This window comes from Prionailurus viverrinus, chromosome A3 (genome assembly GCF_022837055.1).
Source record: "Prionailurus viverrinus isolate Anna chromosome A3, UM_Priviv_1.0, whole genome shotgun sequence".
Taxonomy (NCBI): domain Eukaryota; kingdom Metazoa; phylum Chordata; class Mammalia; order Carnivora; family Felidae; genus Prionailurus; species Prionailurus viverrinus.
In genome coordinates, this window is record NC_062563.1 from 96,533,878 (window position 1) to 96,561,623 (window position 27,746).

The following is a 27,746-nucleotide window of genomic DNA, read 5'->3' on the forward strand; positions in this document are numbered from 1 at the left end:
GCCTCTAATACAAAGCTGTAATCATCAAGACAGCATGGTATTGGCACAAAAACAGACACATAGACCAATGGAATAGAATAGAAACCCCAGAACTAGACCCACAAACATATGGCCAACTCATCTTTGACAAAGCAGGAAAGAACATCCAATGGAAAAAAGACAGCCTCTTTAACAAATGGTGCTGGGAGAACTGGACAGCAACATGCAGAAGGTTGAAACTAGACCACTTTCTCACACCATTCACAAAAATAAACTCAAAATGGATAAAGGACCTAAATGTGAGACAGGAAACCATCAAAACCCTAGCGGAGAAAGCAGGAAAAGACCTCTCTGACCTCAGCCGTAGCAATTTCTTACTTGACACATCCCCAAAGGCAAGGGAATTAAAAGCAAAAATGAATTACTGGGACTTTATGAAGATAAAAAGCTTCTGCACAGCAAAGGAAACAACCAACAAAACTAAAAGGCAACCAACAGAATGGGAAAAGATATTTGCAAATGATATATCGGACAAAGGGCTAGTATCCAAAATCTAAAGAGCTCACCAAACTCCACACCCAAAAAAGCAAATAACCCAGTGAAGAAATGGGCAGAAAACATGCATAGACACTTCTCTAAAGAAGACACCCGGATGGCCAACAGGCAGATGAAAAGAGGTTCAACGTCGCTCCTCATCAGGGAAATACAAATCAAAACCACACTCAAATATCACCTCACGCCAGTCAGAGTGGCCAAAATGAACAAATCAGGAGACTATAGATGCTGGAGAGGATGTGGAGAAATGGGAACCCTCTTGCACTGTTGGTGGGAATGCAAATTGGTGCAGCCACTCTGGAAAACAGTGTGGAGGTCCCTCAAAAAATTAAAAATAGACCTACCCTATGACCCAGCAATAGCACTGCTAGGAATTTACCCAAGGGATACAGGAGTACTGATGCATAGGGGCACTTGTACCCCAATGTTCATAGCAGCACTCTCAACAATAGCCAAATTATGGAAAGAGCCTAAATGTTCATCAACTGATGAATGGATAAAGAAATTGTGGTTTATATACACAATGGAGTACTACATGGCAATGAGAAAGAATGAAATATGGCCTTTTGTAGCAACATGGATGGAACTGGAGAGTGTGATGCTAAGTGAAATAAGCCATACAGAGAAAGACAGATACCATATGGTTTCACTCTTATGTGGTCCTGAGAAACTTAACAGAAATCCATGGGGAAGGGGAAGGAAAAAAAAAAGAGGTTAGAGTGGAAGAGAGCCAAAGCATAAGAGACCCTTAAAAACTGAGAACAAACTGAGGGTTGATGGGGGGTGGGAGGGAGGGGAGGGTGGGTGATGGGTATTGAGGAGGGCACCTTTTGGGATGAGCACTGGGTGTTGCATGGGAACCAACTTGACAATATACTTCATATATTGAAAAAAAAAAAAAAAGAGTTGGGTGCTTAACAGACTGAGCCACCCAGGCACTCCCAAGATGCAAGTTACTTTCTTAAGGGAATCTGTATCACTTCCCCTTGCTGACTTCTTGTTTTTCTAATCTTGCTGGTGATATCATTGTTTGTTTCACCTGTTTACACAGTGTACCTCCAGAAGAGCAAAATATCATAATCTTTGAGAATCCTGAAAATTATACTAATTAGGCAATCAGAAGAGAAGTGTTGCAAGATGGATATCCTACCTCTCCATGATGTGCTGACTGATTCCCTCCCAGGACTACTGATTGTTCTTTTCTCTGAACTCCTAAGGCCCTTGTAGTTAGCAGCACACAATTTAGTGATGGCTGCTAAGCTTCCTCCTTTTCCTCAAGATAACTGGTTTTTGAGACACTAAGTCAAAGATAGAAGATTTCGCTCAGTCTTTTCAGCTTTGGCTTCCCCAAATTCATTGTTCTCAGAAGGTATAGAGGAGGGTTTCCTTTCCAAAGAGATTGCTGGGAATTTAGCATGGTTAGCTAAAGCAAGGAGCAATGCCATTTTTACTCATGATCTGGTTCCTTTCAGAAATCCCAAAGCAATCTAAATAGCCCAACACCTAACCATAAATGATATGCTTTATTGTTTTCTAAGATTCCATGATGGCAGATGACTCCTGTTGCCTCAGCTAATTTGTCAACAATTCGAGAGTGGACAAATCAGAAGCCACAACCAGCCAGTAAATGTTACCTGCTTGGTTGACTCAAGCAGGTTTCAAGGTTTTATTAAATTTAAACATATTGCTCAACATCTTTTGGGTTGCAGCCTGGTAACAGTAATCAGTTAATCTATTGTCTATTTTTTTTCATATGAAATTTATTTTCAAATTGGTTTCCATACAACACCCAGTGCTCATCCCAACAGGTGCCCACCTCAATGCCCATCAGCCACTTTCCCCTCCCTCCCACCCCCCATCAACCCTCAGTTTATTCTCAGTTTTTAAGAGTCTCTTATTTTTTGGCTCCCTCCCTCTCTAACCTTTTTTTTTTTCTTCCCCTCCCCCATGGTCTTCTGTTAAGCTTCTCAGGATCCACATAAGAGTGAAAACATATGGTATCTGTCTTCCTCTGTATGACTTATTTCACTTAGCATAACTACTGTCTATTCTTTAACTCATATTAATCTTTTTCAAATGTCTAAAAATTCTACTTTTCCATTCCCTTCCTGCCCCACCTCCCTTAGAAAGGTTATCATGATAAATTGGTTAAAAAAAAACAAGGTGTGTGTGGGGAATCTTGTGATTTGAAAAATAGGACATTTTATCTTATGGGTTTCTAGTATAGCATCAGACCTGTAGTTAAAGAACAGGTAAAATAAGTAATCAAATACTTACTATGTGTATACAGTGGTCTTGGACTATTGCTAGGATATGAGCAGGCATTTTAAGATACAATAATGATTGGGAGCTGCCTCAAAGATGGAAACTCAGTGTTTGGTGCCAGAGTTGTGGAAATCATGGTATATTACAACCATGTTCAGAGTCACCATCATGCCAATGGGTCCAGTGAGAAACAGAAAGGCAAGCCTAAGGAAAACAGGAATTTGGATGGAATCCATGGCCAATTTAAGATATGTAAACCTGCCTGCCTTTGGAAATTGTGAAATCCTGAGCATCGTGTTGGAAATAGTTTCAGAATGTTTCAGAGTATAATACAAGGTAAATAAAATTCTGATTTTAAGTGGACTTAAACAGCAGGAGCTCATTGCAGAGTGGAGGCTGCCAGACTTCAGGATTTATGGATCAGTAAATTAAGGAGAATAATTAAAGGACTTTCAGGGTTGTTGGCTCTTCGTTTTTTCTAGGTGTTACTAGCCCTCTTCCCCCTAATTAGATTCAACCAGGCAATGAGGTTCCCATATTAGATCTAAGTCATAATAGAGTTTATTTAAATAAAGGATGAAGACCCATTTCAAAAGATACACAAGGAAGAGTCTGTTATCACCATGTAGAAGTTATTGGTTGGCATCTCCTTCACTCAGGAGCCTAGTTTTTCTCAGCCCTAAGGCTCCCTTGTTGTCATTCTACAGAACCACATGCCAAACTCTTCAGCTTATGTCCACTGCTGTGCAAGAGTGTGATTGCAAGTCTCACACACCAGGAAAGGATGATAGAGAGGAAACAAAACCATCTGAAATCCTCATTTCATAAAATGGAAGGCTGTTCAACAATAGAATTAGGAAGAAATCACTTGAAGATTAAAGAATTGTAAATTAAATGTATACATCTTTCCGGAAAATTTACACCACCCCGATTTTTCTTTTTCATGCCACCATGAACAAGGAGCTCTGCATTCTGGACTCAAACAGTGGACCAAAAAATAGGAATCATTGTTTATCACCATAGTGTTGGTAAATATCTACTAGAAGGTGGTATGAACTTTGTCTAGTCAGATTAAAGGGGTAACTCAACTATATCTTTGAGAGTGTCTTTAGGATATATTTCAAATATATGCAATAAAAAACTATTAAAACTGCTCTTTAATTCAAAACACATGTATTGAGCACCAATTCTATGTCACATACATCATGTGGTGTTTGGAATATAAAATACACTGGAATACAAATACAACAAAGATAAATAAAAATATGGAGTGGAAACAATATAAAAAAAAATGGAGAACTTGTAATTCTTGCTTTGCCTCCAAGAAGCCTCATACCTCTGGGCATTTAGCATCCTATAAATGGATGCAGGAAGGTATATTGTCTTTCAAACAGACGTGCTTGGAAAACTGAGTAAAATGGTGAAAATTATCTGAAGAATCCAAGATAAACTATAAAATATAAGAAACTGATAATTAATGTTTGGAAATTCCATCTGTGGTTTCTCATAGTACATATTCTCACTACAATAGATGTAAAGTGTTCTTCCTTAAAAGCTTCAAAATGGGATTGTCAATGATAATGATTTACTGAAGTAATCTTTGTAAGCATTCCTAGTATCACCATCTACCTATATCCTTTTGCTGATAAAGAAACGGCCCTCCAAATGTGAAGTGACTCTGTAACTAGTTAGTGGTTAAGCCTCCTGACCTCCAGTTCCATGCTCTTCACACTGTCTGACTAAGCTTTCTTTTGCATTTGGAACTCTGCACGTGTGTTGCATTTTAATCTCCCAGGGCATGAAGTCATGGTAGAGAGGCAGCCTGGTTTTGGAGAGCAGAGGTGGCAGGATACAAAAGGGCAGGTGGCCACAAGGCTCAGGGGATTCTTAGTCTGCTAATCACTTGTTCTACTTGCTCTCCTGCTCCTAGCCCTGGTGGCCATTCTCTTCTCCTTTGCCCTTTCTAATCCCCATCCTCTTGTCCTCTTGGCATCAGTCTGATGGGACTGATCAGTGTTCTGATGGTAGCTTTGTGTGCTGTTGACCTTGGCCAATCAATATGACCTTGTATTACCACCTCTCACTCCTTGAAGAGGAGGAATAATACAAATTGAAACGCTTGACCAGGGAGCTTAAATTCAGTGCAGCTGTTTTGGCTGGTATAATGTTTAAAAAAAAATTAAAACTGAATGCCTTTTTACTAAATTCACATATTCTAATTTGTTGTACACTGTATCGTTGCCTACTGGGTTATATCAGCCTTTCCTATCTGTTTCTCAGAACTGCCTGCCCCCTGAAAGTCCTCGAGTGGGCTACTGGTAGACTAGCAATTTCCTGACAGACTGTGACAGGCAGATATGGGTTCCTTTCGGTTAGAACACCTTCATTTTCAACTTCTTGTGAATTTCCTTTAAATCCTAAGTGCACTGCAGTGTCTCTCTCAGTGGTCAGAGTTTAGCGCTTATGTGGCCAAAATCATGGCCACACTTCATGATGAGTATTAGGGGGTTCAAGTGAGAGTATAAGTCACAAGAGCAGTCCACAGAGGAAAATGGATCAAAGCAACCCAGTTAAAATACATTATTGTGTGTGCTTGAGAATCTTGAAGCAATAATTTGCTATTAGCACCTTACTTTTCTGGACTAAATGTCTAATGTAGCATAATAACTAGTAATATTTGGTAAATCACTGAAAGGCATCCTTATTTGTAGCAGGATTACCCTGGAAGAGATGACTCCAGAGAAGGAGTAAGGTCATGCAACAGTACACTTCCCCTTTGCCCCAACATGATTTTCACTCAAATCCTTTTCAATCCAGGTTGCCAACTTGGCCTGTTCCATTTCCAACAATGAGGAAGGGGTGAAATTAGTCCGGATGGCAGCCACCCAGATTGACAGCCTGTGTCCCCAGGTAAGCCTCATCTACTTTGTTTCAAAAGCCCATTGGTGACCTGATACTCAGGGACTTCTCTACTCAGGCCCTCATGTCCCTCCCTGCCTTGTCTTGCCATCATTCCTGAGCTGTTTCAAGTGTACCTTTCTCAAAAAGAATTCCTAACTGTTCCAGTATTCAGAATAACTCTGGTAATTATTGTCTTTTCCACTCATACTGACTTTGTTCTGTTTATTTTGGGCTGATTTTTAAATGTTCCATTACTATTTTCCTTGTCTCAACTAAATTACAACTTTGCACATGTAGAACAGGAGTTAGCCTTCTACCACATCTGAATTAAGTAAATAGGATTTGTCCAGTAAACACTTTTTGAAACCTGAGGCTAATTACCATATCTTAAAACAAAGAAGAGGGGAGCCTGAGCAACTCAGTCAGTTAAGCGTCTGACTTCAGCTCAGGTCATCTCACGGTTCATGGGTTCAAGCCTCATATCAGGCTCTGTGCTGACAGTTCAGAGCCTGGAGCCTGCTTCAGATTCTGTGTCTCTCTCTCTCTCTGCCCCTCCCCTACTCACACTCTATCTCCCTCTGTCTCTGAAAAATAAATAAGAGCTAAAGACAAAACAAAAAACATAAAATCTGTCTATTTAAAAAAGAAGAAACACAACGTAAACAAAAACTAATGGTAGCTGATAACATACTTCATGTTTCATGTTTCTGATTGTCTTCTGAACACTGAGAACCCACTTAGAACCCCTGAGAAACTACAGGGTCCAGGGTTTCAATGTGATCCCTGACCTTCTTGTTTCTTTCTTAAATAGTGTAGTCAGCGTCTTTCTGGATTGTTTCTAACAAATAGGTCATCAATGCTGCTCTCACACTGGCTGCCCGACCACAGAGCAAAGTTGCTCAGGACAACATGGACGTCTTCAAAGACCAGTGGGAGAAGCAGGTCCGAGTGTTGACAGAGGCCGTGGATGACATCACCTCAGTGGATGACTTCCTTTCTGTCTCAGGTAATCACAAATAGGCCCTTTCAAGGCAACTGGAGAACAGAATTAGGAATATCTTGCAAATGTCATGGGCTTCGGTTTCTAGTGCTTTTCTTGGCCCTGTAAGCTTTCAGTCATCTCTGCAAATGTGACTGTAACACCCTCTTGGAAATTTTTCTTTTGTGTGCATGTTATTTCAAAACAATGGGTCAAAGCATGGGGGGTGGGTGTGGAAATACAACTTTCTGGTAAAGAGATAAGCAAACTGAAGAGATTATTTAAGGAGACATGGGTTTCTTTTTAGCTTCTAGAGTTTTTAAAGCAGATTGGCCTTGGATACATCCAAATCACCCATCTTAAAAAAGGGTATAAGATGTGAGATTGGTTAGTTCTCATGGTTTATATTTTAAAATAATAATAATTAAAAAAAAAAGTCAGCTAGCCCAATTTGGCTGTGTTTAAGGGGGTCATTTTTTCCAATAAGTGAAGTTACCCAGGTTTGTGATACCTTTCTCTAAACATATTTGCCCACAAACATTTGGCACAGTTCACCAAGAATAGTCTCTGTGGGATGAGTTGGGGAGGGGGTTGCTGCAAACATCAGCCTGCTTTGTGAGGCATTAAAGGTAGTCAAGTGAACCTTGATAATTCAAACTGACCAGATGTTGACTCTACTCAGAGGTAGACCTGGCCTTGACCAAGGCCTGCCTGTCCTTGGCCAACTGAGGCCTGAGAGGGAAGGGGTCACAGAATTGCTGGTGGGATCCAGGCAGAAGGGGCATCTGACTGCAACACTGTAGAAGGAATTTCTGGGGGAGCTCATCATATTTGGAAATACTGTCTAGGTGCAGTCTTTGCTTTTCATGAAGAAACAGACAATGAATTCCCACTGGGGGCTTGTGTTTGAAGCTTATGTCTGAGAGCAGCAGAGTCCAATCTGTAGATCTGACGGATAATCAAAAACCCAACTTTGAAACCATGGAGAGCAAGAGAAGAAAAATGGGAAACATGAGTGAATACCTCTTCAGTGTCTAGAATTTGCCTGACACTATGCTGTTTGCTTTAATTCTCCCCCAAAATCTGTAAGAAAGATATTAGTATCCCAGGGCCTGCACTGAGTGGGGAGGTAACTGGGCAGAGACGGTATGAAAATCCTGATTATCCTCTTCAGAAGCTACATAATTCTGAGTAAGTTAGGATAGTGGGAAGTTACCTTTGGTGCTTCCAGCTTTCGTTGGGTTCTCTTCTCTCCACCTCTGGTACCCTCATTCCACTCTCTCATCTTTTTCAAAAGCCTGTCTTGTTTTTCATTCCCAAGATGCTCTGTTTCTGGTGACTTTTCAAAGCAGCTGTTCATTTAAATACCCCCATATCTGGCGGCTAGCTGATAAAGACCTTAATACGTTGCCATTTCTGAGATTGGCTTCGTTGATGGCTGAGTCCTAATAATGTAAAAGATATCTCAGAAGTGCATTTCTCATGCAATGCATAGCAATGGTTTAGGTAGACATGTTGGGGATTTGGATGGTGTGGAATAAGAGGGTGACCGCCTCTGTCTCATGTCTTGTCAGTGTTTGCCAGGATGACTATAGTGCCCACCCCCGCCCCCAGACAGGGCAGCGGCTCTCCCTAACCGGCCTCAGATCTCACAGCAATCCTGATAGCTGGAAATGTTATTCTGCATTCCCCTTTTCCTGCAAATGAGTAGAAAATATGCATTGGACTACCTTTTGCAAAGAGGAATCATTTCAGAACTTAAAAATTTCCCAACTTCTCCTTTTCTTTAAATGCATGTACAAAAATTTCTGAGAGTAGGGAAAAGCAAGGTGAGGAGGTCTTATCTCAGACCGTTTCAATAGTGCAAAGCTTTTCTTAATTTTCTTCCACCAGCCCTGCCTCTTTGCCACCTTTCTCCCTGCCATTCCTTTGTGCATCTCATTATTACCAGCAACAAGAAAAGGCTTTGGCTTCTGCTGATAACACTGTGCAGTCCAACCCCAGCGGTACAAGTGCCGCGGCATGCCATGACAGGAAAATGAACAGGCGCTGTCAGGGAGCCAGCCTTGGCAGGGCCTGCTGGAGCATGCCTTTGGAGTTGACAATTGGAGGTGGCAGCTACCTTTCTACAGACGGACTTGACAAATAATGACCCAGCCTTCTCTGTCCTGCCGGTGGGCTATGGATACAGCCCAATTGTTGGGGAAACTACTTCTCATCTCCTCTCTGAGCTGAAGCCAAAATATTTGCATCAGTAAATTGCAAGTCTGGCCCAGGAGATATTTTGGAATGGCATTAATGACATTTTATGTATCAGTTTCTTCTTAAGGGAATATCTATTCTGGCAGGGAATTCTATTTTAAAAACAACCAAAAAATCTTTGTTTGCAAAAGACTACAGTTTTGTTTTGTTCATGCTACCTGAACCTGTGTGCCTGAGTGCTTAATTTGTCCGTATGAAATGCAACAAGTTTCAGGAGCAATGATGCTAGCTATTAACATTACAGAAGCAAAACCAATTTTCAGATGTGGCCCCGGCTCATAAAAAAGTGAAATGGCTATGTTAGAACACTTAAGTTTTTCCCCACTGGGTAAAAACTACAATTTTTAATAGTGTTTTAAAATGAGTGTGTTGGCATTAACCGTGTGACAGTTTAATTCTTGGGTTTGGCTCACATAGTAGCAGCCATCTAAGATCTGAAGAAGAGATTAACTCAATCCCATAATGTCCAAGAGTTGTGTTTTGTTGTCTGCCTTTTCTTATTTTTCTTTTTACTCCAGAGTCTTGAGTTTGTGAGAATTTTTAGAAGGAAACAAGGAACTTAGGTTTTGAATTTAGAATCTATATCTTTAAGCTTTATAATAATCAAATAGTTTGGTCATCAGTGATTTTTATAACAAAACTCATCTTTTCTGAAACAGTAAGGCTGCAAAAATTCAAATTCATCACAAAATATATTGCAGTCAAGTGTTTTATGATATGTTTAAAAGCCATGCTTCATATCCGGATATGACATCCAAAGTACCTGAGCGGTTTTTCCCAGCAATGGAGCCCTCTCTGGAATACCTATGCTTTTTATTATTACTTTCTCTACTGTGTTCTTTTCTAGTTGGGACAGCATTCCTGTCTTTACTTCTTGAACTCTTTCTCTTGAAAATACCTTAGAATAAAAGTACATAAAATGGTCTCCTATTAACAAACATGTTTATTCAGTGTTTTTTCTTTGATTACCTGCTGTGTATAAGGCACTGTCAGGAATGCAAAAATGAATCAAGTGTGGATTTCGCCTTCAAATAATTCCCTGGAATTCTTGATAGATCCTAGACCAGTGTGCTCCCAAACTGTTGGGCTCAGACCTGAGAGGTTTGGGAAGAGATGAGGAGGGAAGTTATTATAAGGGGTTTGGGAATCCACACATATATTACATATGATCTTTTGACCAGATGACATGTCTCTAGGAACAGGTACTATTCTTTTTGAAATACATTGTTGGTACTGAGCTTAATAGAATACAAATCTATTTTAAGGCATTCCAAATCTTAGCCTTTACATGTATACCATCCACTACGAGAACTACTATTATGAGGAAATGGTGATTCGTTTTTCCCTTACAGGGGTACCCTGATTGGAAAATGCTGAGAAATCCTGAGCAAATTATCTTAGCATTTCAAAAAAAACTTGATTAAGAAAAAATTAGTCAATAAATTATAAAACTAATAAAATTAATACTTTATTCACACAGCATGATTTATTAAACTGACCATTGAACAAATTAGTTGATGATTTGCCTAATTAAAAGCAATGCTTTTGGTGTTTTGGGTTTTCAGCCTTTGCTAGCCTCCTTCAAATACGTATCATTTATATCTATTAAAGCATATTCTTTTTCTTGTGTCTTAATTAAATGAGTTGTACATTTCTAGTTTGGGAAATAGTTGTTTTCTTTTCCCCTTTAAAACCTATCATTTCATTTTAAGATATTAGGTCATGAGGGGACTTCTTAGAATTAAAAAAAAATTATCAACTCCAGAGAAATTATTAGGATATACTATAATTAGCACATTCCATTTCTGTTCTGAATGCAGTTAGAACAGAGATGGGATCTCAAAATTCCATGCATGGAAAAGCAGTAGCTTTTGTTGTACTTCTGTGTTATTCAAAGACAATAGTGGATGGATGCCTGCTTTTGATATGCAGACCCTCCCAGTTGCATACTTTTGGAGACCTGGACATATTTGAATTGTCTGGAGAGATCCAGCAGGGCGGCAAGAAGAGCAGTGAAAGAGGCCTTTTAAAATCAAATTTTTGTATTTGAAATTCTGTACCAAGTTGCATTTGAGTAAACCTTTCTCCCAGGTGTCCTTTTAAGTGAGTTTGCGTGACACAATCCAGGATTTCAGAAAGGGGTGGTTTTCAAAAGTTCCTTAACCAAACTAAAAATTTTGTAAAGTCTAAATTGTCACAGCCGTTTCTATTTTACTCAGGAAAATATCAGCATTCAGAAAGTATTACTTTTTGTGAGTTTAAAAAATCTGAATATTAAAATTGTCTCATTTTTTCCTATTCTAATTTCTATTTGAAATTAGGAAACAAGAGAATGTAGAAATCAGAAATCCGTAATGGTTCAAATAAGGTAATCCTATTGTAGGAGGTCAAAGCAGAGGTTCCATGATACAGAGTAAGTTATACTTTGCAAGTTTCTGCCGAGGGTCCTGACAGAACGCTTAGTCCTTCTGTCTGACTGGCTTCAGGAAAGTAGGAGAGATCCATGGTGGAGACTGGTGTTGGTGCAATACCTTACCCTCTTTCCCTCTTTAAGTAGGAACTTTTAATTTCACAGGTAGCCCTAGAAACTTCTCGAGGAAGTAATAATTTATTTCAATCCTTTATTAACTGTTGAATTTGACAGTTATAATTTTTTGAAGTTACCAGATTACTTTAGACTATTTCTCACTTGTTCTCTTTATTTATAGTGAGTGTGTGTATATGTGAGTGTATTTTCAGCTTAAGTTCTTTTCTTTCCACAGAGCACTAAACGTTTCAACATTTCCTTAGAATTGTGTTTCCAAAGAATGTTTAAGGGATATAATTACAGATCTCACTTAGGACATGTGAAATACAAAATTCCATACTTGTAAAACCATGAGGGACCAGATTGCATGTTTTTTCTATGCTACTAGAGAGTGAAACTCCCCAGCCTGGATTCTACTTTGGGCAATGAGGGAGAGTGGTGACTGACCTTGACTCTAAACTGACGAAACCAGCCACAAGACCCGATGTTACTTTAGTTGTGGAGAACATTGTGATCCTCTTTACCTGGTCAGTTTTCCTACTGTATATACCTTGCGCATGACGTGACCTTAAGGATGGATGAGGTGACAATTGTTTGTTTTAGAGTTTCCCTTAAATGTCTGCTAAATAAAAACTGATCAAATAAGCAGGCACCCAGAGCTTGATTGTGGTCATGTTTGGAAATGTTTCTGCGTGATCAGGTTGACTTCATGTTCACTGCCACAACCACTACTAAAATGCAATAAATCTGAAACATTGAAAAAGATGCTCAAAGTGTGGTGTTCAAAGTATGGTCCCCAAATCCACAGCATTACCATCACCTGGGAACTTGGTAGAAATGCAATTTCTTGGGCCCCATCCCAGACCTATGGAATCAGAAACTTAGTAGGATGGCACCTTCACATTCTGTATGATGCTGTGAGCCCTTTAGCTAGTGCTCAAGGTTGAGAATTGCTATTGTAATTATACACTATGTTCTTTAAATGTTATTTCAGTGTTATAAAGGTATGTTTTGAGATTTGCATGATGGCTCATGATAGTTGATGAATCTCTCTTAGATTGCTTACTAAGTGTGTGAGTGGCATAAAATCATATCAATGCGCACGTGTATATGTGTGTATGTTTTTCAACAGAGAATCACATCTTGGAGGATGTGAACAAGTGTGTGATAGCCCTCCAAGAAGGGGACGTGGACACTCTGGACCGGACTGCAGGGGCCATTAGGGGCCGGGCAGCTCGAGTTATACACATCATCAATGCTGAGATGGAGAACTATGAAGCTGGTGTTTATACTGAGAAGGTTCTGGAAGCTACAAAATTACTCTCTGAGACAGGTAAACACGGATATTAGATTCAACCAAAATGTCAATGCCATGATTAATTTTTGTATTTGAATAAATCTTTTGCATTGTCTGTTACAGGTTTCTGTGCCTCAATGTTACACATGGTAATAGGAATACTCTTGGTTTCTTGAATTTGAATAACTATAGCAGAAGAACAATTTTATTGCTTTGTATGTGTGTGCGTGCATGTGTGTGTTATATATTACTTTATAATCTGTAGTCTCATTTGATTCTCACAAGGACCTTATGAAGTCGGCAGAGAGATTTTTATTATGTCCAATTACAAATGTGAAAGTGGTGGTTGAAATGAGTTAAGAGATTGGAAAAGGTCACAAATCTAGAAAACAGTGAAGGTGTGATGGGAACTTGGAATCTTGAAACCATTTCTGTGTCTATTTCTTGAGAAGATTGGCTCTTGAGGAAGGACTGTGAACAACTAAGAAAAAGTTTTAAGGCTCTAGGTAGTGTCTGGATATGAAGTTATCAAAGAAAGGGGATGGCGGCAGCTAAAAATGGGTCAGACCTTGAATATGTGCCTTGCCCCTCTGGGAAAGCCTTCTATGCCTTCTTCTAGGGCACATGCTGTCCGTGGGGGATCACTGCTATGGTAAGACATGGTTACTCATGCGAGCCTGTCATAGCTCCCTGGTGCATTGGGATGGAGAAAAAAAAAAACAAACAACAACAACTTACTTTCACTGAGTTAGCATAATAACCCATAACTGTACCAAAGCCTGGCCTATTTTTAGTAGTTTTTGTTCTTGGCTAGTGTTCCTGGGCTTCAGAACCTTTCTCAAGTACCTAAAGCTGTGTGCATTTATCTGTATATGGGGGGGGGGAGGTGGAAGTGTGGTTAGAAAATTTAGAGTAGAGACAACAAAGGAATAGAAAAAGGGAATTTAAGTTTATATTGGATGGGGTTATGAATAGATAAAGAATTGAGTCATGTATGCACAGAAGGACCTTTCCTCAGACTTCAATAGGGGCCTTTCCTGTTGTATAACTGGACTGCAGAACCTATTAGGATTAAAAGAAATAATAAATGTATTTCTGAAAGGTCAGATAAAGCAGTGTATCAAGTTCTACATGATACAGCATGTTAGTCGAAATAGGTTTCTTTCTATAGGGAAAAGGTTATTTACAAAGACTTCTGTAGATATTTGTTAGTCTGAAATAGCAAGGAAAAACAACAGATAAACAGAGACATTGCTTGTTCTCTTTGAAATATAAGCAGAAAGGGAATAGTGTAACATCACATAATAAAGAGAATATCCAGGGATTGTTGCTCTTGAGAATCATGGCAGACATAGAATTAGAAATAATAACAATAATGATAATAAGATATATCTGCATTTTAATTAGCTGAAATTGAGCACTGTTTTCTTTCAAATAGGTTTGCCCTTTGCATTCAATAGAGTAGCACAAAGCAAGTCACTCAGTTCTTTCTTCACTTGGAAGAATTAAAAACAGGCATTTGACCCTCCAGTATAAGGACTCTTTTCTTCACCCTTTAGGGAACGCTCTCACATTTTTGTGGCTCTCAGTTTCTGGCCCATTCGCTCTATTCTGTTACAAAGTCTGAACATCACATGGTCTGTCAAACACATAGCAGCACTCCCTTGGGTCTGAGACTGGGAAGAGCAGCAGAGAAGGATTGAAGATGTGAAGACAGGACTCTGAACACAGGACTGCTCCTGACTCATTGGAACGCTCATTGTAAAAGGTGAAAGACACACAGCCTTACATGTGACTTTGTGCACACCAAGGACTCAGGCATTGTTCAAGAGATATTCTGGGGTTGTTTTCTCAATGTCTTTTGTGCTGCTTTAATGAACAGAGGACATGATGCCCATTTGGGTCAAAATCTGCTTAAAGGCAAGGGCAGCATGCTTAGTTGATGGAAATATTTTTACATAATTTTTGCTCAAATTCTTGAAACGTAAGTGACTTTCTGGTTGATTTTTTTTTTCCAAACAACAAAATCGATGAAATATGAAACAGAGCAATTCATTCAGGATTGTTGTTGCTCATTAAGATTTTGCTCTTACTTGTTAACTGTCAGAGATTTTAAAACTTATTCCAACCCTTCCTTGCAGTGACTGAATACTGTAGGGACTTAACTAAATATACCTTTCTGACTCTGAAGTCCACATCCAGATCTTAATTGAACAGAGAAGATGCACAAGACATTTAGGTTCTTTATATTTTTCAAGAACTATTGATGATAACTAGGAAAGTCATCAGGTTGAAGAGATTGAAATAGCTTCTACACACCTGCAGTTGAAAATATTGGAATATGTGTCAAGGAAAAGTAGATGTTGGTGGGCTAAGAACTAGAATGCACAATGTATACACATCATTTTGTGACTTTCTTCAGTTTTGTTTCTTAAGCGGAACTGATACTGTTTCTTTAGGAGTAACTAGGGAGGTTGTCAAAGAAATGCAGGCAAAAGCTTGAGCTGTTAACTCACTGATGCTAATGAGAATTGTTAGGACTATACCAGACACTTGGAGTTCAGGGAAGACTGTAGGAGCAGTTTGGCGATTATGATTGTGCAGTTTTGTTGAATTAGTCCTCTTGTCAGTGTCTGGCTGTGCTTGGGAGACCTATGTCCTCAAAATAAAAACTGCTATGCATATTATTAATGCCCAGATTTCTACTTTTCAGCTAGTGCTTGGTTTATGATTTTTTTTTTAAATTAAAGCCACGTTGAATTGTTCACTGTTTTCTTTTGAGCTTATCAAACTTTGCCCTGAGAGTCCATTTTATTTGGGGAGAGATCACAGGGGCAGTGGGCAAAGAGGCGAAGGAGACAAAAGGAAGAATGAGGAAAAAGAAAAGCAGTCCAGAATCTGGATGACAAAATGTCATGTTTCCTTCTGCCTACCACAACCTACCAGGTTCTATCCACGCTTATGTCTGAGTTGTTCTATTCAAGACCTTAAGGCAGAAGTTCTCAATCTCTGTACTGCTGACAGTTTAGGTAATTATTTCTTGAGGGAGGGTAGCTGTCTTGTGCATTATAGGATACCTAGTACCCCTGGCCTTTACCCACCAGATGCTTAGAGGACCTCTTTTCTTCCCCATTCCAAACTGTGACAACTAAAAGATTTCCAGACAGCACCAGAGGTTCTTGGAGGGTAGACAAAATAGCCTCCATTGAGGATAGATGCTCTAAGGGGAAGAAATATCCCCAAACAGGGACAAGTTTAAACAAGGCAAAATGGAGCCTATGTACTGTTGCCATAGGATAAGAGAAATGAAGGGGATGTGGTAAGAGAAGACTTACATATAAATTACAAAGAAGAATCTAAAAAAAGGGCTGAATGCTCAAATCTTGAGTTGACCAGACTTTGCTGATAAAGGGATTTGCAAACATAGGCCAGCCCCCATTGAGACATGTACATCTTGCCAGGGAGCACCTCTGCAGAAAGACTCCCATTTTACTACCTGACTGCCTTCTCTGCGTGGCTAAAAATTGAAAGGGATCCAAAGAGTCACATAACAGTCTGTGGTTGATTTTCCATGAATTACTTTCTCAGTAAAGAGAGTGTTTTGTTGAAGAATGCTTTTTGTGTTGTTATGAATGCTGAGTTAAATTTGAGAAAATAAATTTGTGGATTATTCATATGCTAAAATCCTAGAGCAACATTATATAAAAAATTATCTAGTTTTTATAAAAACTATCTAGGGTGATGAAAACACAACCCTAATCTACATCAGACCCATTAAATAGTTACATAGCATATTTGATGGGCTCTTCAATAAAACCTGAAATGGAACAAATTGCCAACAACTTGGTAGTAAGTGTATGCACGGTTGACCAGACCCATCTTAAGAGATCTCATTTACCAAGTCAGATTGCTGCAGGAGGTTGAGGGGAGGCGAAAGTACATCCAGTGATAGCATATTTAGATATATAGAGTAGTTCATCTTCACTGAATGGATTATATTGAAATGTCATTTTTATAAATTTGATAGCTGATATAAGCTTGTGTCAATGTGAATGTGATTGGGTTGAAGAATCTTTGATATTCTGCCAGCAGTCCCCTCTTTAGAGGGCACAAATAAAAAAAAGTGGGGGGGAGAAAAAGAGGAAATAGCAAAAAAAGTATTTTAAATGACGACTCCATATTAGTGGGCACTGCATATATGAAGATTAAAATTTCAATATTTTAGGAACATGTGGTCCAAACAAATGGTATAGTTTTCTTTCATTCTGTTTTTAAAATTTTTATTTACTTATTTTGAGAGAGAGAAAGAGAGAGAGAGAGAGAGAGAGAGCACGAGCATGCACATGCATGAATGGGGGAGGGACAAAGAGAGAGAATCCCCCAAGCAGTGTTGGTGCTGTCAAGATCTCATGAACTGGGAGATCTTGACCCCAGCCAAAACCAAGAGTCAGATGCTCAACTGACTGAGCCACCCAGGTGCCCCTCTTGCTTTCTTTCTTTTCTTTTCTTTTCTTTTCTTTTCTTTTCTTTTCTTTTCTTTTCTTTTTTTTACTAAGACTATTTCTTTTAGAATAGTTTAATGTTCACAACAAAATTGAGGGGAAAGTACAGATTTCCCATACACCCCTTGACCCCATAGCAGGCATCAGCTCCCCTATGATCAGGATGCCCTATCAGAGAAGTACATTTGTTACAACTGAAGAACCTGCATTGATGCCTCATAAGGGTCCAATGTCCATAGATTACAGTACTGTTCACTCATGTATTTTCTGTGGGTTGAGACTAATGTATAATGGCAGGTATCCATTATTATGGTGTCATTATTATGGTATTATGGTATAATTCATTATGTATGGTATCATACAGTATATTTTCATTGCCCTAGAAGTCCTCTGTACTCTGCCTATTTATCCCTCTCCCCCTCCCACCTCTGGTACCACTGATCTTTTTACGGCTTTCCATAGTTTTGCCATTTCCAGAATGTCATATGGTTGGAATCTTATAGTATATTGCCTTTTTAGAGGTCTTCCTTCACTAGGAAGAGATGGTATAATTTTTACTTTCATGCTTTTGTAAAGTTTTCATAAGAACAACAAGGAATTTTTTACACCATTTCTATATATTTTGCCAAAAAATATAAGAGGATCAGCAAACAGGAAGTACCAAAATTGGAAACTGTAACAAAAGGTAAAGCTTTGTCAGTACAATGTAGTAGAACAGATCCAGATTAGGAATCAGAAGAACTCAATTCTTTGACTTTTACTAACTAAATATAACCTTAAACTATTTAATGCCTCTGGGCCATAGCTTCTCCCATAATGCCTGATGTTTTGTCATCCAAGGATGGTTAATACTGTTGATTTCAGAATAAATGTGTCATTGTTTACTGACTTTCTGGTGACTGTACCCAATATGGACAGTTGTTGCCCATTCAAACCATTCTGTTTCAACCTATTCAAACAGGTTCTGTTTGAACCCTGTGCTTTACCCAGACAGGTGTAATCATTTCCAGGCAAAACATATTCATTCTGCTTCCACTTTCCTTCCTGTGATATTCTCCATTTCTTCCTCCACCTCTGCTTCTGTGTATTGAACTTATACTTGGAAGACATGGCTCATTCTCAGTTGAAGAGAATAGGGAACTGTATCAGTCTTTTGATGTTTTGTGTGTCATCTTCAATATCTGCTTCAATGACCCCCAGCTAGATCATCACTTCCTAGAGGCAGGTGTTTCTGTAAGTACCTAGGACCTAGAGCAGTGTTATTACATAATTAGCATTTAATTTACATGCATTGATTAAGTGAATATAAAAAATTAGGCCATTATGTTTCATTAATTCTGACTAGAAAATATGTCCATTAGCAGCCTCTGGCTTACTGCTCAGGATTTTAAGATAAATAGAGACTTCTTTTCCTCTCACTTTGTATATAGTAAAGGAGAGCAATCTGCTTGGCCACGTAGTGTATGCTTACTCTATTTGGACTGATTCTGTTGCTAGTAGGATTAGGTTTTATCATTGGACAGGTCTGGGTAACTTGCCTATCCCAGTAGCTGGATGTGGGGGGGGGGGGGAGTGTAGACAGAGGTAAAATCAATATCAGAAGGAGGTGGAAAGGCCAGCTTATGGGAAGACAAAATATTAGATATTACGGATAGGAAAGGCCATTACAGTCTAAGTTACTTCTCCATGACTGACTTTGAAATTAGATTATGAAAGTAATGAATTTCAACAGAAGCTGTAATGACCGAGATTGTTCACCCTAGACATCCTAATATCTTTTAAATGCATTTTAATATAACCCTGGCTATTGGTATAAAGTATCTTATTTTTCTCTGAAAGGTCAAAATGATTAGGATATGGAGGAAATCTCTTACTTATTTGGTGGTTGTGGTATTCATGGTGGTGGGAAGTCAGAAGTATTGGAGGACTGAGAAGAAAATCTCATCTACTTAATAGTCCTTCAATAGGCAATGTATAGTTTGTCTCAATGCATTTTCTATATGACTGAAATCTACATACTCTATATATCTTAGGGACCTGGCTAATGTGTTTTATATTTATTTTTTCCTGAAAGCAAATGCAAAGTTTCTGGCCCAGAGGACACACACCAGTTTCCCATGCCTCATTCTCCCTCTTAAGGCAATGCGATGAGGGCAGATGAATTCTGCACACTCAGAGGAGGTGCCACAGGAGAGGAACCACAAAATTATACATCTGGGAGTTTATATAGGAATTTGTGTTCAGCAGCCTTCTTCCCCTCCTGAGAAGAGGAGAAAAATCTTTGCTCTTTAATGTTAATAAACTCCCTTCAGGAAAGGTTCCCTACTCGTTATAAACCTTTGGGGATATAAATGAATGTTTCCTGGTTTTATCCCCCTTTGAAATGTAAACACAAATTTCTGGGGAGGTAAACATGTAAATCTCTCTCCAGGTTCTTTCTCTATTTTAAATGGACTGCTATTGAGTCATGCTTTGAACCAAGTTACCAGTCATTTTAGCTCAGAAAACTCTGGCCACACAGAAACATGCAAATATCTACCCTACATGACTTGTACATAATTAATGCATTCTGCTAGAATTCAGATATGTTCAGCTCTTAGCATGAGTGGCTAAAGAGTCCTAGGAGAGGATACAACTTGAGAAAGTAAGAGATACAATTTTAGGATTATAATAACCTAATGTGAAAGTGGAAATGGGCTAGGGTGGATATAGAAAGGCTAATGATCACACATTCATGTGCCATACGTTTGGAGCAACGTAGTGGAACAAATAGCTCTTGTCTCGTGCCTGTCTGTCAAAGTAAAACCAAAAGGAAGGATATTCATTTAATTCTGTATGAATCGCATTATGGGTTCAGAATAGTGGGGACCACAAATGGCATAATCTTTCTTTGTCACTGCAAGGGCATTAATGTCCTCCAGGATAGTAGCAGTGGGGTAGCAGGAGGGCCTGCATATTTTGTCTGTGCTGGTGTCCATAGGAATTGGTGGCCAGGATGTATTAACTGTGCACAAATGAGGCAGTAGCAAGTTCACCCAGATCCTCTGCCACATCAGTAATAGTTGTTTGAATCCTGGAGAAGAGGAATGTGCTGACAGTCAATTGTTTGGGAGCACATGTGCTATATTATTGGAGTATTCCAGAAATAGTTTGATTTGGAAAAATGGGAAGCTTTGCTTGTGGCTGGAAGACCTGAAATAACAGAAGGATCTAAAAACCAGAGAACAGACTTCTGTTTATTCTTTTTTTTTTTCCTTTTTCTTTTTAGAGACTAAGAGAGCAAGGAGGGGTGGAGAGAGAGAGAGAGAGAGAGAGAGAGAGAGAGAGAGAGAGAGAATCCCAAGTAGGCTCTATGCCCAGTGCAGAGTCAGACGTAGGGCTAGGGCTCAATCCCAGAACCCTGGGATCATGATGTGAGCTGAAATCAAATGTCAGATGCTCAATCAACTAAGCCATCCAGACATGCCAGCGTTCTGTTTATTCTTGTTAAAGTGATTCCAGAATGATTTCCTTACCTGGTTTGCCTTTCTGTATTTTACCAGTTCTTTAGTACTAGCTGGATTCTTCCTTATCAGTGAATTCCTCTTTCTGACTACACCAGCCAATCCCACTTCTCTGTGCTCTCATTACTCATATTATCTGTGTCACTTATTAGGTACCTACCACTTACCACCCTATGTTGCAAAACTCTGTGTTTGCTCATTTGTTTGTCTGAATGTATCTATCTGCCCTGTGTATGGGTATCTAGATAAATGCATGTGTGTACTGCTTACTAATTAAATTTTAACCCCTTGAGATCTGAGACCACCTCTTCATTTCCTCCAGGCTGATGAGAGTTCAAGCTCCAAAAGTTTTGTTAACATAAATGAGGAATATAATGGACACAATATTCTATCTTATTTGGGGGATTGTACCCTTTTTAAAAATTACATGCTTAACAATCAAGGTCAGGATCTTAGCAGTTATTTTATAACTTCCTAATCCTTTCAATCTCACTAATGACCAATTTAACTGTACTTACCAAGTTTGGTTTCCGCAATCACTATAAGCTCGATAAAGCATCATGTTCAATTCTTTATTGATTCCTTAAATTTCAGAATTAAATCTGCCATCCTTTCCTTTAAATTGATAAACCATTTGTGATTATTTTTGAAATGCTTATTTTAAAATACAAGAACTTTCCAAGCAAGTATTTTCTTTCCTTGGGGAAAGGAACTTGTGTCTAGACGAGTGCAGATGGATGTTCCCCGATTCCCCTAGGGTAGTTATCATGAATGAAATTTACAGAGGCTTTTTTTTTCCTCCTTCTTCTAGGCAGTCCTTTTTCATCTTTCATCAAACAATTCAGCTCATGGGTTATGTATGGCCTTCTGGAATCTGAATTTGATTTTGATGTTAGAAATGTACATTATAATTTTCCAAACATGAATTTATGAAAATGGCAGCCTTTAGGAACTCCCACAGAGGGAACAGATGACTGACTCTGACGAAAGAAAGTCCAAGAATACACACAGGATGGAAGAATTAGGACTAGCTGGGGTGGTGCTGATGGTTGTCCAGAGAATAGAAGCAGCCGACAAATAGTCACCGGGAACTAAGGAGCAGGTTAAGCTAGGCTTCTTTTGTGTTTGCTCCTAGCTTCCAATGTTCAACGTTGGCTATTGGCTAACTTGATTATGAATCATCAAGATAAAGCGTGGGAAAAGCTAGAATATCATTGGTCTAGACAGGATGAGATTTAAATTTAGAGAGTATTTAAATATGACTTCTACTACTCTTTCTACCACATTTAAAAAGCATTGGAGGATGCTTTACTCAAAATCCAGATTCAATTAATCAACTCATATAAAATAACGTTATAAGTTTGAGATAGAAGGGAAATACTTTCATGAGAATATTAGATTAAATAGGAGGTTTCTGGGGGAAAAAATGAGGTAAGGAAGGTGGTTTTGCTTTTTTTCCAGTTATGAGCATTTTGATTAAGTCTCATAACTTTTAAAGGTTCCCTTTCCTCATAGATCTGATGAGGTCATAATGGGTACAATGTTTGACACTGGCTTTTTTGACAATCAAGATAAAATGGAAAATTCTGGTTGCTTATCAAATCTCGTCCTAAGGGCAGATTTCATAGATTTCAAATTCACTATTAAAAATGCAAAACCATCAGAAAGATGATATGTTCATGCCAAGGACAGAGAAGGGCATAAAAGCAGGGAAACTAAGTTTTCAAGATAAACTGTACAAACTTCGCAATTGGATATGTTACTGCTACTTTGAGTGTTATTTTCAATTTATTTCACCCTCACAAAGCCCACTTCTAGGTGACGAGTCACGTAGTTGTACCTCTATCCAAAGGATACTGGATGATTTTGTCTGCCTATAAACAAAGAAAAAAGGTGTGTGGACGAGTAGATAGAGAGGCTTATGGTGTAAAGATAGTAACTATGGGAGCCATTTACTGTGAATCTTATGTGCCAGACATGATGGTAAGCATCTTGCATATATTCCACTTTTTTTTTTTTTTTTTGCCTGGAAGGCAGGATTCTATTTGTTTTATTTATCACTTTATTCCCAGTGGCTAAGTACTGTCTATGTTTGTATATAAAATTGTATACAAAATTTACTGAATATATTATTTTTAAACCTTGTATAAAAACCTGAAGGGCAGCTATCATCCCTGTTTTACACTTGAGTAAATGGAGGTTCAAACTGGTTAACTTGTAAAAAAGCAAATATCAAGATTCATTTATGCTTCTTCTTAGACCCAGTAAATACACCAGAAACTAGACCAAGCAGAGTTGCTACAATTGGACAGAAATTTTACTATGTCCTGCTAACTGTTTTTACTGAAATTTCTACTTACAGCATACTCTATTAGCTAGCTATTGCTATGTATCAAATCACCCCAAGGCTTAATAGATTAACATTATAAACATTTTCTATCTCATAGTTTCTGTGGGTCAGGAGGCTGGGTACAGTTCAGCTATGTGACATTGCCTTGAGATCTCTCACAAGAATGCAGTCAAGGTGTTGGCCAGGATGGCAGTCATCTTAAGGATCAATTGGTGAAAGAGCTGTCTCCAAACTCACTCATGTGGTTGTTGGAGGGCTTCAGATCCTCATTTGTTGTTGGACTTAAGGCTTAAATTCCTTACTGGCTGTTGAACAAAGGCCTCTCTCTGTTATTTGCTGTAGGTGCTTTCCCACAGATCAACTGTCTTCCATCAGAGTGAGCAAGTGAGAGAGCAAGAAAAAGCAAGCAAAATGGGAAGCCAGCATCTTCTTGTAACCTAATCTTAGCAATGACATCCAATCCTTCTTTCTAATATTTTATCACTTGGGAGAAAGTCACTAGTCTCAGCCCATGTTCAAGTTGAGAGGATCACACAAGGGTATGAATACCAAGAGAAGAGGGATCATTGGGGCCCATCTCAGAGACTCATAACAGATCCCACAATGTGGACTTAATAGGGAAGTACTTAATTCAGGCACATTGTACCTATTTGCTTATACAATGGCTTCCTGAGCACACAAGAACCACTGAATCAAGACAGTGCTATGCAATATGTAGCCAGGAGTGAGCAGGAGAATGGTGGAGCTAAACAGTGGGGAAAGGAAGGCCAAGACTATCTCAAGGTAATTGGAGAAGGGATTTGGAGTGGAGGACATATCTGAAAAATTGTGCACAGAAACAAGATGAAACTAGCATATAATTCAAAGATAACAATGTACATGTCAAAGAAAAGAAGAGAAGTAATGATCTCACTAGGGAAAATTTCATTTGACTTAGGTTCTGAGATTCAAACATGAATCTCAGAATCTCTGAGAAGTTATGTTGCTGGTAGTGGTGAAAGTCATAACCAGGATCAGTGTGAGTATGCCAAGTCAGGGTCAGAAGTGAAGGGTCTGGATAATGCAGGAGATCCTAGCCAAGTGCTTCAACAAGATTATAGCCACTCTTTTGTATTGAAGGGAAGCCTCTATGTCTGATTAGATATTTCTTGTCCAATAGGTAGAAATCCAGGCAGCTCAAAAAAAAAAAAAAAAAAAAAAGGACTCAGAGTTCAGAATTTTGAAAGATTCCTGTTTGGATGGGGAGACCTTAGAAAGTCTTCTAACAACTTAATTAATGATCATGAAATTCTTAACTAAAACTACCAAGCCAATGTAAAATGATGGATATATTCTTGATTTGTCCTTCATTATTTTTGAATGGTGCCAAAGCTACAAATGTGTCACAGCTTCAGTTGGCCCTGGACCCTCCTTCTACACTGACTATGACTTGGAGCTCTGGCTCCAATGGTCTCCTCACTAAGTGATAGTACTTCACAAATGTGTTCAACTGTCAAGATATACCCAGAGCCTTTTAAGTTCCAGTCAGTCTGTACCTTGGGCAAATTTGGGCCCTCAGTGTTTTAGATCTACCTCCTGTATATTCTCTTCTCCTCTGACCTAACATGTAATTGGAGGCCACTTAAATAAAATCCCTTAGGGGGATTTTATTCTTTCCCTTGTGGGAAAAATGCATTACTTACAGAAATGACATGAAACTGTACTTTCCTGCTGTAGGGGGATCCTGAAATTGCCCCCATGGGGTATCCTCAAATTAATACCTTCTGGCTCCATTACTGTGATAACACCCAATTCTTACTCTAACTCCAACTATTAATATGTATGCATACTAACTATTTGTGATTGGCAATAGAATGGTGGACTATAATGTATTCCTCTGCTGGGGTTGGCCACAATTCCATCTTACTTTTGATACTTCATTCTCTTTCTAAATTTTCTCAAATATTCTCATTCTCATTTCTTATATTAACACTTATTAAGCTGGTTCTTTCTAAAGAGCAGAGAGTCCTTGGTCCTTGTCCATTTTCTTTCTCATTCCTTGGTAATAAAATTTGTAAAAGGAACACACTCATGTGAGTGTGTCGGCTGACGACACCAACACAATTGGGTGACCCATATACCTGAAGATACACCAGTTTGGCCCTGGTGAACTAGTCAAGGATACAATAATGAATCTTACTCAGTGGCGATGCTCCTACTCAAGTAGTCCTGAAAGGATTGAGCTCAGGTTTCTAAAAGGTCCCTAGAGATCAACCCTAGAACACCCACTAATAACTTGCTTAATGACTCATGAAACTGTTTAAGGAAATTATTGAACTAATTTGAAGTGATGTGCAGAAAGAAATTTAGTATGTGAGATGTGATACTGCTCATTTTATCCCTGAAATACTCAAAGACAAGTGAATTCTTTCCTACCTCCCATTCTTTCATTTCTCATCCATGTCCCAGCTGGATTGAGTAGCTAGGCCTGAAGCATGATAAGGGCTTATGATACAAAGAAGGAAGAGCTGGTCTCATTCCTAAAAATGCCTCCTAATGTAAAACAGTTGACATACAGAAATGTCAAACAATTTTAATACATTATACTGAGCACTATAATGGTGCATACCTAATCAGGATGCTATAAAGTTATAGAGAACTGACAACTTTGTAAATAAAGGACAGTTTCACAATGGCACTTAAGTCTAAATGAGATACCAAAGATTGAGGAGGAATTCACCTGGGCCAAAGACGAAGAGGTACATTTCAATATGAGAATAAATTCATCATGAACATCTTGGTGTGACACGGTATGTCTCCATGTCATCTTTGAAAACATTAAATAACTCAGTGTAAAAATGGAACATTTAAATACATGTAGGAATAGGTGGAGAGACAGAGATAAGAAGTATAGGCAGGTGTCTCAAGTTTGTGTTTGTATCTTACTGACTGAGCCACTCAGGCACCCCTATGTGTTTGTATCTTATAAAGATTTTAGAGCCTGTCCGTATTAAAGGAAATCATTGGAGCATTTGTAGTTAGACATGGACCTTTTAGATGCTTCCTCAGGGGCAATTGGTTGGCTGTTCATTTCCACTACCTCTAGTTAACCTTGGATTTTTCTCTGATGGTTGTCAGCAGTCCTATTTGCATCTTTAGGACAACTTCTTGTTCATTTTACTGATTCACCCGGTGCTCTGAAACATCACCCCTGACGTCTCTCTGGAGGATTCAGTCCAGATCTTCTGCACCTCTGGTTTAGGATCTCAATAGACAGTAGAATGAGGCGACCTTGGTTTTTATATGCATGCTGAACTCTGATTTCATTACTCTTGGAATGTCATCATTCTGTGGCCTAGTGTGCACTCTGAATACAAAAGTATAGCAAGAATTTACAAGTTTATTTCCAACTTTGATCACCCTTTCAGAATATAAGCTACAAGAGCAATTCACTATTTCTGATAAATAACAGTAAAGTGGTGTATACGTTTTTGGATGTAATTCAGAAAGTAGAAACTTCTATTTATGTAACCCTATGCCAGAAATTCTGTTAATATATAATGTGCTAATCACAAAGGCAATACTGTGTTTTGTCCTAATTACTGGGAAGCAGAAGCAGCATCATATTTGAAGTAGTTTGAGACTTTTTTCTAGTTCAGTATTACTTTGGGGATATTTGATTTTTCAGATACTACCAGAGGCGTTAGAAAAATTCATAGTTTAAAGTCTTAGGTTCTGTTAAGAATCATTGTTCTATAAACTTGTGTTTTTCTGTCTTATCACTTTAAAAAACAAAACAGGGGGTACCTGTGTGGCTCAGTCAGTTAAGCATCTGACTTCAGCTCAGGTCATGATGTCATGGTTTGTGAGTTCAAGCCCCACATTGGGCTCTGTGCTGACAGCTCACAGCCTGGACCCTGCTTCAGATTCTGTGCCTCCCTCTCTCTCTGCCCCTTCCCTGCTCTCCCTTGCGCTCTGTCTCTCTCTCTCAAATAAACATTCAAAAAATTAGAAAAAGATAAAAAACAAAACTGGATAAAAACTAAACAGGAAAGAGCAACAGCATGGAGAGAAAATGTGTATTGGTTAAAGAGAAGTTGACTAAGCCCTCAATAAATAAGTATTGAATCTACTTAAGAGCTGAGCATGGAGAAAGTTTCTTAAGGTTCAGATCCGGAAAAACACTGATTTGAGGTAAGAGAAATGGATGCCTTATCAGTTACAGTAAATCAAATCAAATTGAATCAGTTCAAGTTCTGGGTTTTACCAGGTTGAATATAATAAGATTGTTGGAATATTAAGGATAAATTGAGATCTGAGCCCCCACTGGTGAAGTGAAGATTCTGCACCTCCTCCTCCACCATTTTTCCTCCTTAGAAGGTTGATGTTCCATACTGTTCTGTTCCAATGTTTTTATAAAAGGGCTTTGTTTTTCTCCCTCTTCTGACAATGCCATGTCCACAATACTGTTGTTCATACCAACATGCCACTTCCTAAATCTTCCTAGAGAAGATTCTGTACTCCAGCTGGAGCAAACAGAATGCCTTTCTCTAAACCTGGGGTTTCAGAGAAGTCCTGGGCAGGTTTTGGGCCCCAGAGCATCCCTTATGGAAGTAGTCCCTTTAGATGTTAGCTTTCCCTTTTCTC

At 38.8% G+C, this 27,746-nt stretch overlaps 1 protein-coding gene across 5 annotated transcripts in view; it reads left to right on the forward strand.

Moving 5' to 3' along the window:
- Positions 1–27,746, forward strand: part of CTNNA2 (catenin alpha 2) — a 1,116,199-nt gene that overhangs the window by 994,315 nt on the left and 94,138 nt on the right. For all 5 annotated transcript variants that reach the window (XM_047854186.1, XM_047854187.1, XM_047854188.1 and 2 more), the window contains exons 10-12: positions 5,617–5,709; positions 6,550–6,706; positions 12,601–12,801. In XM_047854186.1, the coding sequence (XP_047710142.1) occupies positions 5,617–5,709; positions 6,550–6,706; positions 12,601–12,801 (451 nt within the window). The remainder of the gene's footprint in view (positions 1–5,616; positions 5,710–6,549; positions 6,707–12,600; positions 12,802–27,746) is intronic.